This window comes from Panthera uncia, assembly GCF_023721935.1.
Source record: "Panthera uncia isolate 11264 chromosome B2 unlocalized genomic scaffold, Puncia_PCG_1.0 HiC_scaffold_25, whole genome shotgun sequence".
In the NCBI taxonomy this organism is placed as follows: domain Eukaryota; kingdom Metazoa; phylum Chordata; class Mammalia; order Carnivora; family Felidae; genus Panthera; species Panthera uncia.
Window position 1 is genome coordinate 2,949,547 of NW_026057581.1, and position 15,599 is coordinate 2,965,145.

General features: G+C 48.8%; 1 protein-coding gene and 3 non-coding genes across 4 annotated transcripts; 1 reads left to right on the forward strand and 3 right to left on the reverse strand.

Moving 5' to 3' along the window:
• The first annotated feature begins 1,560 nt into the window (after nucleotides 1-1,560).
• TRNAN-GUU (transfer RNA asparagine (anticodon GUU)) lies at nucleotides 1,561-1,634 on the forward strand. The gene has a single exon. It is a non-coding gene; the product is annotated as a tRNA-Asn (tRNA).
• A 2,506-nt stretch (nucleotides 1,635-4,140) lies between these two features.
• On the reverse strand, nucleotides 4,141-5,992 carry ABT1 (activator of basal transcription 1). Its single transcript, XM_049654774.1, has 3 exons — nucleotides 5,704-5,992; nucleotides 4,855-5,060; nucleotides 4,141-4,714 (listed from the first exon to the last, which is right to left on the reverse strand). The coding sequence occupies exons 1-3, from the start codon at nucleotides 5,942-5,944 to the stop codon at nucleotides 4,334-4,336; spliced, it is 828 nt and encodes a 275-aa protein (XP_049510731.1). The 5' UTR covers nucleotides 5,945-5,992; the 3' UTR covers nucleotides 4,141-4,333.
• Nucleotides 5,993-7,901: 1,909 nt separating this feature from the next.
• On the reverse strand, nucleotides 7,902-7,990 carry TRNAY-GUA (transfer RNA tyrosine (anticodon GUA)). The gene is given in 2 exon segments: nucleotides 7,902-7,937; nucleotides 7,954-7,990. It is a non-coding gene; the product is annotated as a tRNA-Tyr (tRNA).
• Nucleotides 7,991-13,279: 5,289 nt separating this feature from the next.
• Nucleotides 13,280-13,367, reverse strand: TRNAY-GUA (transfer RNA tyrosine (anticodon GUA)). The gene is given in 2 exon segments: nucleotides 13,280-13,315; nucleotides 13,331-13,367. It is a non-coding gene; the product is annotated as a tRNA-Tyr (tRNA).
• Nucleotides 13,368-15,599: the final 2,232 nt, after the last annotated feature.

The following is a 15,599-nucleotide window of genomic DNA, read 5'->3' on the forward strand; positions in this document are numbered from 1 at the left end:
TTCGGACTCTGTGTCTCCCTTTCTCTGCCTCTCCCCATTCATGTTCTGTCTCTGTCTCTCGAAAATAAATAAACATTTAAAAAGTTTTTTTGATAAAAAAAAGAATAATCAGAAATACAGAGATACAGGGAAAAACCGCACAAGATATAGAGTTCTCACATACCCCATCCCCCTCTGCACACAATTCCTCCCGTTTGTCACACTTTGTATCACACGTTGGCTACTTATTATTACTCTCCAAGCAAAGAAAATTACATCACACCTTAATTTTTCGGATGGCGTTTTCCCAGCTGGGGCTCTTTCCAGGGACATATTACTGTCTATTTCGCACTACTTTCCAGCCTTCCAGACCTTTCCATGGACGCTGTATCCCAAAATACTCAAGTCTGTGCTGAGGACCCTTAAGGGGATGTTTTGGCTTTGGAATCTCCGAGATCTTATTTTACTCAACGAACATTTTAAATTCTTCATGTTTCGTTCCTATTTTTTTTTTTTTTTTTTCCTGAAGAAGAAATTCTGTCTCAAGACTGTGACCCAGAAATCCTGTCTGAGTTCCAGCTTGCTGGCCAGCTCCATACACATCAGCCCATCAGATAGGTAAGGGATGAGATAGATAGATGCTGGATTGATTGAGGACTGGTAGATGGATCTAGAATAGGGGGAGATCTCTAGAGAAAGGAACTGAGAGAGAGAGATGAGAGAGACAAGAGATATTACATACGTTCTGCTTCTCTGGAAGAGCCATGATTGAAACAGTCACTAACGTTTTTCAGCATCTTGTTCCACGGCGATAGCTAAATGGAGCAAGGGGGCCAGAAGCTATCAAATGACATCCAAGTTAATCCTTTTTGGCCAGAATATCACGTGGGCGTGCCCGTGTGACTTCACCGGGAAGCGCCGATGTTAATCCGCCCCGTTGTTAAGGATGCTCAATTTGATCCCTGGTGTAAGTGGAGACAGAGGTCACTTTGCAAAGACTTTTCTCTTTGCGGTTAGCAAGAGATCTCTGTGCTGCTGCTTTGGTACGTGAGAATATCCTATTTCCGGGCAAGTACACTTTTACCTGATCATTTAAGGATCCACTGATGAGCCTTCAGACTGTCCCCTAAGTGGTTTTCCTTTCTGCGTTTCTCTTACTGGGATCTTTCCCATTGAAGGTATCTTCACCTGTACAGAACCCTTCCAGGGGCTTCCCTGTCAACCGGAGTGTTAGCAAAAGCTCTCTTATCGACCTGAAAAGAAATTCGGTCCAGATGTCCTTCACTATTATTATTATTATTATTATTATTCATTATTTTATTATAATCACACTTTCTCGGGGTAAACAGCAGTCCCGCGCCCAGCTCCCCACCCAATCAACACTCTGAGGTTCCTCTCTAAGAATAGTATCTGTATTGTCAAAATTTGTTTTCAAAACATAGGAACAACAGAAACCAGGAAACGAGGGAACATTTCTTCAATATACACGCCCGGCAAAAGGTTCGTTTCTGGAGTATATCCCACGGTCTGGACTGGGGAAATGACATGATCACGTTTGACAAGAGAGCTCCTCGCGTCCCCGTCTCTGTGGCGCAATCGGTTAGCGCGTTCGGCTGTTAACCGAAAGGTTGGTGGTTCGAGCCCACCCAGGGACGGCCCTTTCCCTTTAAGGACTCGGCGGTTTTCGGAAATTTTGTCGGACAATATCCGTTTGTGAACATTCTCACAAATAAAATGAAAACCGAGCCAACATAGCTCCCCAGGGCGTCTTGCGACAGAGGGAGTGTTCCCGTGTTCACGGATTATTTGCTTGAAAGCCTTAAGGATGCAGCCAGACGTGGGCGCGATCCCGTCCTTTTGTCCCTAATTCTACTGAATTTGTTTCCAGATTCCTTCTCCCTCAGCTGCGTTGGTCCATCCGGCGGCGTGAACCCCGGCCGTCCACACCCAGCTGGCCCAGGCTGTCCCCGAGTCAGGTCCTCGGGTTCTGGACGTCGGGAATGGGCCGCGGAGGCAGAGTGCAGGCTTCCATCGAAATCATCTGACTTTCCTCGCTTATAATCCCCCAAAGGGTCCCTGACACTTTCCATAAAAGGCATTTTGACAAGATCTACCAAAATTACTCTGCAAATCCACTTCTGGGAACGTACACAATTGCTGCATTTGTACAACTAAAATTTACCCATGTCAGGGTTACTCGTGGCAACATTCAGAAAATAAAATTTTAAGTGTAAAAGAAGGTATTTTCCTGCCCTCAAAGGGCTTGGTCTGCAGGGAATCAAGCTGACGGTTCCCCAGAAACTCGTCTTCCACCCATTCTTATCTTCATTTCTCGCTCCGCCTGTGATTTACCCAGTTTTCCAGGCTGCGGGTAAACTCTTTGTTCGAACTACTGTACCGGAGCCTTGGATGCTGACCTTGAATATACTGACACCTGACGCCACCCGGCCCGAGTTTATTTCATTCAAAAAATTCCGAAGCCCCATGTTTTACTTCCTAAATTGTTAGCAACCTAAGGGGAGGAGATTTCTCACTCTTGATATTCTCTTTATCTAACAAAGGTGACAGAGGCACTGGGAATTCTGAATAAGTGAATGTGACAGTTTGTCAGATTCTGACACGGAATTTTTCTCGCTCACTTGGAAAGACATCATGACCTGAAGAAACGATCCACGGGAAACAAACTCACCAGATATGAACACAGAAACAAGGGTATCAAGTTCCCAAGACTGAGGGTGTAACGTTTCACAGATGTTTTTATCAGACGGGTTCGAGAGGGTTAGGGACGTGGGAAATGTGACACCCAACAGCCATCATTTTGAACCGTAAGGTCATTTTTATTCTCCCACATAAAGTGCACCTATCGAATAAAAACCGTAACAGGACTAAGATTTTATCATTTTAGAGCCAAAGAAGTGGATGAATCTGCTTCACCCAAACACACGAGTAATTATATTGAGGAGCGGTGGTGCGGGGGGGAATTAAATTGCACAAGCAAAATCCCTATCATTATAGTCACTCTACAATTTCCTGTAAGTTTGACTGGATAGTGACTAGTGTTTTTTAAGACTTTTTCAGTGATCTCTACACCCAACTCAAGATCAGGAGTCGCTCACTCCATGGACCGAGGCAGCCAGGCGCCCCTGACCGGTTTCAATTTCTATGAGGCTGCATCCAGGTTTCTTAACACTTCAGTTTTCTGTTTCTCTTAGTGGCTGCCACGGATTCTGTGCGGCTTCTAAAGCTGCTTTGGTGTTGTGAGCCCTCCCCCTTGTCTAAGCCCTAATTTGTAGAAGACCACCCGAAGGGCACCGTGCCTACCTCCTGGCTTTGTCTCCCTTTACAATGGTTTGAACCCAACGCTCCATCCATGGAGCTTTGTTTCCAACAACAGGAGTACATCAGGCTCATTCAGATTGCTGTTCACTTTTTAGGAGCGATATGGGAAACTTGGTGAAAACTGACCCCTCTCTGAGGAGTGTGATGAGGGATCAGCTTCATATTAAGCACTGCTTACCTTCCCAGATAAACCAAGCCCTCCCATGGCTCCTCCTCTAGCCCTTATTTATTTCTACATGATGCCTGCAGTACCTCTGGACATTATTTCTTGAATATCTGTCCCCTTCTAGTGGCCTAAAACTCTTAATGCCAAGGGCCGTGTGTTATTACCTACTATCACTATGTCCTCATGTAGTGACTTGGTAAATGTGGAATTAGATCACTGATAAAGTGGGCTAAGAAATTAATCTGATAGACAGAAAAGAGTTCAGACTGAAGGTGGAGAGGGAGGAGGAGGTGGCTCTGAGACCAGGAGATGACATTAATGGGACATGAGGAGACAGAAGTTAGAACTTATAAAATGCACCCCCCCCCCCCGCACCAATAAACTACAAAAGTATACAAATATATTTTTTCTTTTCTATAAATACATTTGGAAGGTGGCTCCCACCCAGTCCCACCCCATTAACCCATCCCTGTTAATCTTTTCTAAATAAAAAGGATGTGGCCGCTACCCTTCACTTACAGTTGGTAAAAAAGTTGCCTGGACTACACATTCCCACTCTAGCTTGAGGTAAAGGCTCTTCCTGAGGCCAGAAAGTGGGATTTTTAGAGGCTCCCACTAGGCAGGAGGCAGACGGCCAAGAATCAAATGAAACAGGCATGTGCAGTAGTCATACTCATGCTAGTATGAATTAGGGGCCTTTGCCAGGCAACAGGAGTGGGAGCAGGGAGGAGAGGCCCACAAAAGGTCTGTCTGAGCACTCATCAGAGACTCCTGGTCTGAGAAAGATATAAAATGTCTGCCTGAATAGACATTATCAGGGCTACGAGACAGAAGGGGTCTCTGTGCCCTTCATGAGTCCCTGGCTAGTGAGGGTTCTTCCACGCTCTCTGAAGGTGGTGGAGCTCCGAAGATCTTGGCAAGCAGCCCTCGGTTGGAGCGAGCCTGGTCCTGGACGTTAGCCAGGCGAGCCCGTTCCCGTCCCCCGGGCCGAGCTGCCTTCCGGGCTCTCAGCTCCTGCTCAGTAGGACGCTGGGCAAAGGCCCAGGTGCCATTCGGGCGGGCGGAGTCCCCATCGGCGGCAAGGAAGCGCTGTCCCCGTTCCACACTTCGAAGGTAGAAGTCAGTCTCACGCTTGGCCTGGGCAACCTCGGCCCTCAGGCGCTGCCTGCGTACCTGGCGCTCAAAGGCAAGATGTTCGCTGAGGTGGGACCACGTGAAACGGTGCAGGTACTGTGAACAGCAACAACGACAACAAAAATGAGAAAGGACGTAGGTGGGGCGGGGCGGGGCGAGGAGAGCGAGTGGGGCCAACAGGAGGTAACGGAGCAACCCCGGCTAGGGCTGGGAAGGCAGACAAGTCCGCCCCTCACCTTGAGGTTCCACAGGTCGTAACGGAAGGGGCTGCGCCGTCGGGCTCCCATGGGCGTGTTGTGCAGACTGGCCGCCACGCGCTTGGCCACTCGCTTGTCCCGAAACTCCACCCAGCCCTCGGTGTAGTCCTTGCTGTACTTGGGCCGCTTTTTCCCTCCCGTGGCCGAGGCTGCCGCCGCCTTCTTCTTGCGCCTCACGAACCCGTCTGCGCGCCGAGGACACGGCAGAGGTTTAAGGGGCCCACGTGGCTCCCAAGGAACTTCACCCCCCACTCGCCCGCGGGCCAGGATCCCACCTCCAGGCCTTTGCCCGGGAAAAGGACTCCAAGTTCCATCCATTCCCCGTGCACCCTTTCCCCACGTCTAACTCAACCCTTTCCTCAAACGTCAACTCCTGCCTCAGATCCGCTCCGAACATTCTACTTACAACTCTCACACGCCCCCAATCCCGATTCGATTAGTGTCCGCGCGGGAGCTGGGGTCAGCTGACCACACGGTGTCTAGACCCGGGCCGCGATGACAAAGGGGATGGGTTCAGTGTGTGAAAAAGCCTCTGAGACTTTTATTCAGGATGTACGCACTTAGTAAACTGGTAAAGCTGGTTCAGGAAAGAGGGCTGCGCGGGGTCGACACCAGAAGCCAGAGTCACCACCCGAGAACTACCCATCTGTGCGCAAGGCGCTACCCACACCTAATCCCGTCTCCTTAAAGGCTTGCGCACCACTCGTCTCCCCGGGCGCCGGCCTCGAGTCCCGTGCCCCACGGCGCCTCGGACGCGCACAGCCCGGGCCACGCGACGCGCGGGCGAGTCCACCCTGCTGCCCGCACAGCCAGGGCCTACGCTCTTACCCTCCGGCTGGAAAAAAACGCGCCCGACCTCGCCATAGGCGCTGAGAAGGTTCCGTACGTGCAGAGGCCGAAAGCGGGGCGGGAGGTGGCCCAAGTACACAATACCCGGCACTACCCGCTTCTTGCCGCCGCAAGCCGCCTCTTCGGATTCCTCCTGCTCCTCCTCCGCTTCTGGTTTCTGGTCTCTCGCTTCCGGGGGCTCCTGCTCCGCAGCCTCCTTCTCCAACTCCTCGGCCTCCATGCTGGCGGAGACCAGAAGCACGACAGCCGTAAAGCGCCGCGCCGCGCCGCGCCGCGCCGGCTGCCGCGCACCGAGTACGCCGGCCGGCGGCGAGGGGGCGGGACCGGCGGGCGGAGATAAATGGAAGAACCAGATTGGGTGGAGAGAGCGGAAGTGGGGGCCGGAGCGGCCGCGAGATCCGAAGCTGGCGGTTAGGACCCGGGGGTCGAGCAGACCCAGAGGCAGAAGCCGAGCGGGTGGGTCCCCAAGTGTTAACGCGCCCTAGAGAACGCCTTGGTGAGGTGTAGAAAGGCGGGAAGCAGGCTCTTCCTGGAAATGCTGGAAAACTGGGAAGTTGGGAGAGGTTTCTGTGTGTCAGCGATCAAAACAGCATTTTACCCAAGGGACCCGGCTGTGCCTCCGGTTGGGGGCTGTTCCACCTTTTACAGTTTACTTCAGTTTTTAAAATTGTCTTGAGTTTTGAAATTTGAATTATTTTTCAAAATTTAGCTGCGAGTTTTGAATGTTTCTAAGTTTTGGAAATGTAGTTTAGCTTCGCAAATACAGGTTTTGGAAGTGAGATTTGCATTTTGAAAATTTCAGTTGTGACCTCAAGTAGTTTACAAATATTTTGTTTACTTTAAAGTATTCATTTTAGATTTGATTTCGTAAAGATGTCCCCCAAATGTTCATGTGTAACAGGTATTGCCCTAACGTTAAATACGTGCTTGGCGCCTGTCATACATTTGTACTGGTAACGTGATTCGTGTTTATATTATAAACATCTGTTGGCACATATACACACGGCCCGGAGTCTGGGGACCCCCCGGGCGGCGTGCTTACCCCTGGTCTCGCGAGACCTGTCTGTGCGGACCGCCCCGCGGGCGGTCCTTGCACTCCTGCTGAGACCTCTCTCCCGCCGGTGCCTGGCTCCGCCCTGTCCCGTCGCGCGCGGACGCGCCCAGCAGGGGGCGCCGTCTCCGTGCTCTTGGAGCCGCCGTTCCTCCCACGCGCACCAGCAGTGGGGCGGAAAGGGGCGCGGCCTGGAATGCGGACAAACCCTCCAGCCCGCTTTCCGGAAGGGGCCCGGGGCGAGTTTAAGCGTCACTTAGGCCCGCCCTCGCTGCAGCCGGACGGAAAGTCCCATCCCGCTGGAACAGGCGAGGGCGCCGAGGAACCCAGAGGACTGCAGCAGGGGGCACAGGTGTCCGTCCACAAGCTACCTTCCTAGGTGACAGCTCCTGCCAGAGCGCCTCCCGGTATATTCCTGCAGGAACGCAGCGCCACGCTCTTCCTGGAGTGGGCGAAAGATCTAATAAACTCGAGTTCCTACACGCCGCTTTCATTAATGTTACGAAAGCAAACTTTATCATTTGCCCGCCGCTCCTTTTTTCGAGGCGGGAGAGGGCGGTAAGAGGCACAGACTCGGTCCCGTAAGTCATTCTTCCGTCTTCAAAGCACCGAGCAACTACGGATGAAGTGAGAGCACGTCTCGGCACCGCTTCAAGAGGCCGGGGTGGGAAGGGGGGCATCTGCGGAAATAGATGCTTCCTGTTGTGCCCGTGTGATGGCTGCGATGGTAACGTATGCTGTTTTCTCGACCTTGTGTGTGTTTCAAGTTGCCATTAATGAAATGTTTATGCGCTTAAATACCATTATAACAGAGAGTCCAGAAAGACCACCGGGCCTCCAAAATGAATTGTAAACTTTGGGTCAAGACGTCCTTCCGGTTGTCCGCCCTCCCCATGACCCTTTCCCAAACTCCATGAAGAGTCAGCCTTCCCGGAGACCCCGACTTACATAAGCAGCTTTTTGTGTACGTATCTGGGGGTCGTTTACTATTGTTTTTATTATTTTTCAGTCCTACGAGTTCATCTGTAAGTACAAATGACAGTCCGCCCAACTGTGTTCAAGTTTTCCTACACGCGCTAGGGGACCGGCTGTGCAGTGTCACCGAAAACCTTTCAAAAAGGCCAAGTCCTTCGAGCCGGATTTGAACCAGCGACCTAAGGATGACCACAACCACACGCCTACAGTCCTCCGCTCTACCAACTGAGCTATCGAAGGATTGGTGGCAAGGCTTGTTAGAATACCTTAATGTTTCTCCCAATGGTTTTGTTTGGATTCTGTTTTTAAAATCTAGTGCGGATTTTGTTCTAGGGTGCTGGAAATGTTCTAAAACTGATAGGGGTCGCGATCATAGAGGTATATTAAAAAATCAATATTCATAAAAACTTAAGTTTTGTGCTTTTTACTGCCTGTTTCAGGTCTTTAAAAAAGGAAATACCACCATCCATGTTCCATATCCTGCTCCCTGAGGCCCATCACCCTTATCCCTACTGCGGCCCCGCTGTCCCGGCCACTTAACGCCTGTTATAGTGGCCGATAAATGATAACTTACCCTAAATACAGATAACTGGGTTGAAGAGGGCTCTACTGTCTTAAAGCAGAGACACTGCCAAGTTCATTTTGGAAACATTGCATTTCTCCTTGTTGAAAGACAAGGAAAGCGTACAGACGGAAATGTGCTAGACCCAAACCACGAGGGGCATCGTGTATGCGAGTGTATGTCTAGGAACTGAGTGCCTCATATTAGAGTGGACCAAATAAATGAAATACGCCCCTCCCCAATTTTGAGAAGAGCAATGTAGACATTTATTGGGGGGGGGGTTGCTATCATGCATTGCTAATGAACACCTGTAATGGTGTTTGGCTTCCTGGTTGAACGCGGTTGGAGAAAACAGGAAGCCATCTGGACAGACATTTCTGGATGATGTATCCTTAGAAAAGATTTCTGGTAAGTTTATCTATAAAAGAGTATTTCTTATTTAAAAATACTTCGTAACTGTAGTCTTGGAAAAAATACATTTTTCTTCAGAAGATCCTACCCAGTGACTTCTATGAGAAATCTGCCAACACATAATTCATATTAAATGTAGTTGTTCTGTTCCCTCTCATGAGAAACTAAGAATATATGGTCTAGTACATTTCTCTCCTTTTTTTTTTTTTTTAAGTTTACATATTTATTTTTAAGAGACAGAGAGAAAACGTGGGGGAGGGGCAGAGAGAGAGAGCTGTTTTCAAAAGATACCACTAAGAAAATGAAAAGTCAAACCACAGACTGGGAGACAGTATTTGCAGAACAAACATCTGATATACAGGACTTTTATCCAGTATAAAGCATTCTCACAACTCAATCAGGAGGCAAACCATTCAATTTTTTGTAAAAAAGGGAAGGATCTCAACAGACATTTCACCGAAGATGTGCAGATGACCTATAACTACCTGAAAAGGTAGACATCATTAGCCACGAGGGAAATGCAGATTAAGCCCCAGGAGATGCCTCAACACATTCATCAAAGGAGGCCGGAATCTAAGACGACCCCAAGATTTTCACCCACCTCTTAGAATATCTGAATAATCCCCTCCCCATAAATGTGGGTGGGACATGTGAATGTGTTACAGTGTTCGTTACGATTCTGAATGGCCAATATTTAAAAGACTGACTGTGCTAAGATGTGGAGAAACGAACTGCAATGAGAATGTAAAACGGTATAGCCCCCTTGGATAACAGCTGGTAGTTTCTTTGAAAGTTAAATACACACCTCCCATAGGATCCAGCAGTCCCATGCCTATGTTATTTACTGAAAATAAATGAAAACGCACGTCCACACAAAGACTTATACCCGAAATATTTATAGCCACGTAATAGTTGGTGAGGACCGCCCTAACAACGCGCCACAGGCCGGGTGACTCAAGCAACAGAAATTTATTTCCTCACAGCTCTGGAAGCTGAGGCCCAAGATCAAGGTGTCAGCAGGGTTGATTTCTTCTGCGGCCTCTGTTTGGCCTCAGAAGGGTATCTTCTTGTTTCCTCCTTCCACGGTAGTTACTTCGTACTCACATGTTTCTAGCGTCTCTCTCTGTGTCCTCATCACCTCCTCTTATAAAGATGCCAGCCAGATCGGGTCAAGGCACACAATGAATGCAGTAACGTCTTTCAGGGTCCATCTCCAAATACGGTCTCATTCTGATGTACTGGAAATCAGGGCTTCAACATAGGAACGGGGCGGGGGGTGGTTATTCGGTCCATAACAAGCAGCTTTGTTATTAATAAGAAAGCCAATACCAACGTTTGTTAGCTGGTGAGTGAAGAAACAAATCGTAGTACATCCCTACCATGGGCTACTGACCAGTAAGAGGGAATGAACCATGAATATACACCCGACAAGGGTGAATCCCAACAGCACTGCTAGGTAAAGGAAGCCGGGCTCCCAGCCGCACGCTGCGCGAGTCTCTTTCTAGACGTTTGCAGAAAGTACTGCGACGGAAAGCAGATCAGTGCTTCTGAAGGCAGAAGTAAACTTTTTGGAGGGATGAAAAGGTTCTATGTCATGATGGTTGTGGTAGTTCTATGACTGAATATAATTTTCAAGACTCACCGAACTATACACTTAAAAAGACTTAAAAGGAATGGATTTTACTATGTGTGTGTCGGGTTTTTGTTTTGTTTTGTTTTAGAGAGAGAAAGAGAGAGAGAGAGAGTGCACAAGCAGGGGAGAGGGGCAGGGGGGAGAGAGAATCTTCAGCAGGCTCCGACACCAGGGCTCGATCTTACACACCATGAGATCCTGACCTGAGCCAAAATCAGGAGTCAAATGCTTAACCAACTGAGCCCTCCAGGAGCCCTGACTTTTACTGTGTTTAAATTACATTTCAATAGAAGTAATTAAAAACAAAAGAAAACTGGTCATCCAAACGGAAACTTCAACACCAACTCGATGCCATTGCTAAGCAGTCTGTTTCCTGCTGCACGCGGCCTCCTTATCACCGATTCCCAACTTACTCTGTTTACTTGTTCTTTTGCCCACAGTACTTACTATTTGCAGCATATTATGCAATTACACAAATTTGTGTTTACCCTATTTTTAAATCGCCAGTGCGTTCAAGCTGATGTTTTGTATCACATACAAGAGTTTTAGTCGTCCTAAATGTCACATTTGGACAGACCTAGTTGCATTTATGAAAAGCCGCGTAGAAACAAATGCAAATCCTTTACCAGCGAAGGAACCAGCGTGCATCACTCAGAGATGCTAGACTTTCAGCAAACTGACGTTCTCATGGACTTTTATGTTGTCTCCCCCCAGGGGAAGCCAAGCGTATTTGGCTTTTAGGAAGGAGGGTGGGCAGAATCGTCGGTGGCTGCGTGGTGAACTGTAACGGACACTGTTGCTTTTCAAAAATCTCCTGACATTGTGTTGTACCATATCTAAGATTAGAGTTCATCACTCCTTTAGAAATAGATGTGGCCGTGTGACACAACTGTTTTGACAAATGAGATGTCCCTCCTGGAAGTTGGAGAGCCAGTGAGCCATCCGCCACACCCCTCTTGACCCTTCCCCTGACAAAATATGATCTGAGTTGTTGGGGATCCACAAGGAGCCCACCAGGCAAACCATGACTGATTTATATGACGCCGAAGAGTTTCCGGTTACGAGCCATCATGATTTGCAGAGGGGGGGATACTTGTGGCTGCAGTGTAACCTACCCTACTCAGGCGGACACATACAGGAAATGTGCAAGTCTGAATCCACGAAGAAGGCTCATTCTCCTCCTAGGAAAACACCCAACAGAAATGTGTGAGCTCCTGCACCAAGAGATATGTATGGTAAGAGGGTTCAAAGATTTGTTGGTTGGTTGGTTTCCAATTGTCCGTGTTCTATCACTGAGTGAAAGAAAAGTTCAGTGACGTTTGCCGAGAGTCTGCCTGCCAGCCTAGTGTCATTTTGTATTACTTTAAGAGAGGTGAGTTTTTTTTCCAGTCACTCCAAGAAATGGATTCCAGGAAAGTATTCTGGAAAAGCTGCTCATCGTAGGCTCAGGCTCTTTGTGGAATTTCTAGATGTGTTGAGCTAAAAGTGGAGCAAATTTATCAGAGTGAATCCAGATCTTGGATGGGATTTGAAAAGGCTGTGGCAATTTTTCAAGACTGAAAACTGCAGTAGTTGGGACTCCAGCAAAAAGGATATAAGTCGTTAGACACGAGGTGTTTCACCTGCTCTGTCCTGCATCACGTGGGCCACAGGACTGCCCTGTTCTCCTTTCCTCTCTTGCAACAACATTCCAGAATTCAGCCTGCTTAAAACTTGGTAGCTTCTACTCTCCGTTTGGTTGCTGGGAACAGGCTTCCCCAAAGACAGACTGAAAAGGACAGCAGGAATCTTCAAACCCTCCTAATTCCTTGCTGTTCCTGAAAATTACCATTCGAGATCATTTTTAAATGTTGGGTTTTACACCAAACTATTAGCAAACAGGCTGAGCATGATATTCTAACGAGAAGCTACACGACTGTCTCAAACATGCGTGCCATGTCTAAGTTCACGGCTGAAAGCTAGAGGAAAGCTGTGGGTGGTCTGGTCCCCCTGACGGCGGGCAGCAGACAGGGCTTCCGCAGGCTCAGCTCCTTCGACGCGATCGGCTGGGAGCAGAGCAGGTGTCATGGGTCACGAGCGAACCCGCGTGTACAAGTTCGACCTCCTCGTTTGTCTGCACGCGTCCCAGCGCGGGGACATCCTCAAGGTGCAGGCGGCCTCCCACCCGCGCACTCGGTTTATCTGAAAGGTGATTGTCCTCCACTCCTGGTGTGTTTGTAGAGGGGACAGGAGGCTTGGGCTGGTCCTGTCCCCTCTTCCGTCCTTCACACCGATCTCTTCGAGACACAGGAGCGGGAGAAAGGAGAACACATCTCGGGTTTGTGCCCAAAGGTCACAGGTTGCGGGCAGGGTGTGGCTCTGGGGTTAGACGGTGCCACGCCGTATCTGGGCGGTGGGTACGATGGGAGTTCGTTATGCTGCGTCCTGGGTGTGTCTGAAATTTCTCCGACAGAAGGCTTCAGACATCACCGGGCTAACAGGGCCCCCAGCGGCGGGCTCGGACCCCAACGTCGGAGACACTCGCGCGCCCTCGCGGTTGCGCTGCGCGGAGCCGGCGCCGGGGCCGCGCGCGGGGAAACGCTGAACCTGGAACCCGGAACGGCCGCGCGCAGGGAGCCCAGGGTCGGGGCCGCGCGCGCGGAGCCGGGCCGCCCTCGCGAGCGTGTGAGTGTCACAGGCGAAAAGGTGAACGGAGACTCGTGGGAAGGGCTTCGCCACCCCCTTCCCCCCTTTCCTAGAGCCACCGCGTTGGCAGTCTGTTCCGACGCGCTTTGTGCTTGTAAATAAGAGAGCGCGTTCAGGTTTGAATCTCAGTTAAAACCTGAAACTGCACAGCGCGGAAAGGGACTATTCCCTGCGTTCAGTAAGGGTCTAAGTGTTGCTGTGGCGTCGCTGGAGTTGTCTACGATTTCCAAAATTGTCGTCCTTCGAGCCGGATTCGAACCAGCGACCTAAGGATGCCCAACTATCGCACCTACAGTCCTCCGCTCTACCAACTGAGCTATCGAAGGACTCCTGGGAGGCACCCTTTCAGGATTCCTAAAATAACGTCGGTCCAGACGGTCTCTGTGTTGGTAATGTTCACGTGCACTTTTCAAAGTGCAGCCTTAAGCTGACTTCCTAGACCCCGAATGTGTTTTATATAGTGATCTGGATAGACAGCTGGTTCCATGGGTTTATAAAGACATAAAATTCATTGGGTTATACATATAAGACATTAGGATATCACTTATGTAGCTCTCAAGCAAAACCCCTAAGGCTGTCCCCTGTCCTCCTCCCCCAGGAACAATATAGCTGAAGGTAGTGCCCTCTTATTATGGACCGATTTCCTTCCTTCCTCTCTGGTTACCTACTCCTTCTCTCCAAAGTGTCAAAGTTTGCTCAATAAATGTTATGGTTGCCCTAAATACAGACAACTAGGTTGGAGAAGATCCCTGGGTTGTGAACAGAGCAAGGTCCCATGCATTTTGGTACATTGCGGTACTCCACAGTGAAAGTCCAATGGGAAATCGTGTCTATTCTTAACTCTAATGATGAAAAATGTGGAGTGTTGTGTGTGTGTGTGTGTGTGTGTGTGTGTGTAAAGGTTCTTAGTTGGATAAATATGATCTGGGTGGTTCACATTCCACTGCATAATTATAGTAGAGCAATTAAAATGAAACAAAAATTCTTAAAATTCTTAAGTGGAAATATAAATATTCCTTACCCAAAGAAAATCAGACAACATTGAGGTTCAACAGAAATTGATCAGTTTCCTTGCACCTGCTACAGAAATAGACACAAGTAGAGAATTTGCTAAACTACCTGGAGCAAAAGGGCTTTTCCTTTGTAATATATTTAAGGAAAAGATTAAGTGGGTTTCTCTGTAAAATATCTGTGCTTCTTATAATAACAGTTCTACAAAACCATATTATTGGAAAAAAATCCAAATTTTTCTTCAAATGGCAATTGCCAGTGCCTCCTATTAGAAACATTGAGAGCTCATAGTTGATAGGGAGCTCAGTAATTAAGTCCCTTTCCATGAGACGCTAATGAAACGGAACCTAGTAACGTTCCTTCCAATGTTCCTAACCTAATAGAGGATTAGCAGCTAGAGAAAAAGGGTCCTAAGAAGTGGACGGTTTCTCTTAACATTATCAGGTGTCCTTTCTGTGCTTTGAATACCAAGTAGAAAACGTTGCCAACAAGTGCTGAAATTTCAGGATGGTGATGGATTCATCGCTGGGGCCACACTTAGAGGAACAGGAAGTTCCCGGAAAGGACACAGGAAGGAGTAAGCCCACCTTTCCTCCTTCTCCAGCCTTTCATTCTCCTCCTAGCTTCCCTTTTGGCAGTAAATCAGCAATGTGGTTCACAGACTCCCATCTCCTTTATCACGAGGCAGATTAAAAAGGGGTTTTTGTCTTAGTCTGCTCAGGCTGCTGTGACAAAATGCCACAGGCTGGGGTGGCTTAAACAACAAAAATTATTTTTTTCTCACAGTTCTGGAGGCTGGAAGCCCATGACCAAGGCCATTCAGTTCCTGTGACAGCTCTCTTCTTGGCTTGCAGATGGCCGTCTCCTGGCTGTGCCTTCACAGGGCAGAGAAAGAATGGGCTCTTTGGTGGCTCCCCTGTAAGCCACCAATCCCAGGGGATCAGGGCCCTGCCCTTACAAGCTGGTAAACCTTAGTTACTTCCTTATTCCAAATACAATCACCCTGGGGGTTAGAGCTTCAACAGGTGAATTTGGGGGGAACGCAATTCAGTCCAGAACAGAGAGCTTAGAGTGGAGTCTGGTAACAACTGGTAAAACGTCCATGTGAGTTTTAAAGTAATATTCTTGATTTTCATTTGGTCTCTGTGGAAGCCGAGTGTTGGGAAATGTAACACCCAGCACAGCGGGACTGGAAACTAACACTCCCAGCTCATGGCTGCAGGCCCCCAGACAAACCAGTCGCTGCCGGTGCGGTCAGTCATGCCAGTGTGCCGTCCATGGACCTGAGCTGTGGAGCAGGCCTACTGTCGCTAAAATTCCACACACACCTACACCCTTAGTAGAATCATAGGGAAAATAAATAGGGAGGAAAAAGTGAGCAGAGGCCAAATGGACTTCTGCAGCAGGGTGAATTCTGTCCAGGAAAGAATAGGGGAGACACATCCAGATTCTGGGGACAGTCAGGGCGGGGCTGGCCTGGAGCTAAGTTTTGAACTGAACGGTGGGTTTCTACACACACTCGGAAAACCCGAGTTGTGAACTCTCTT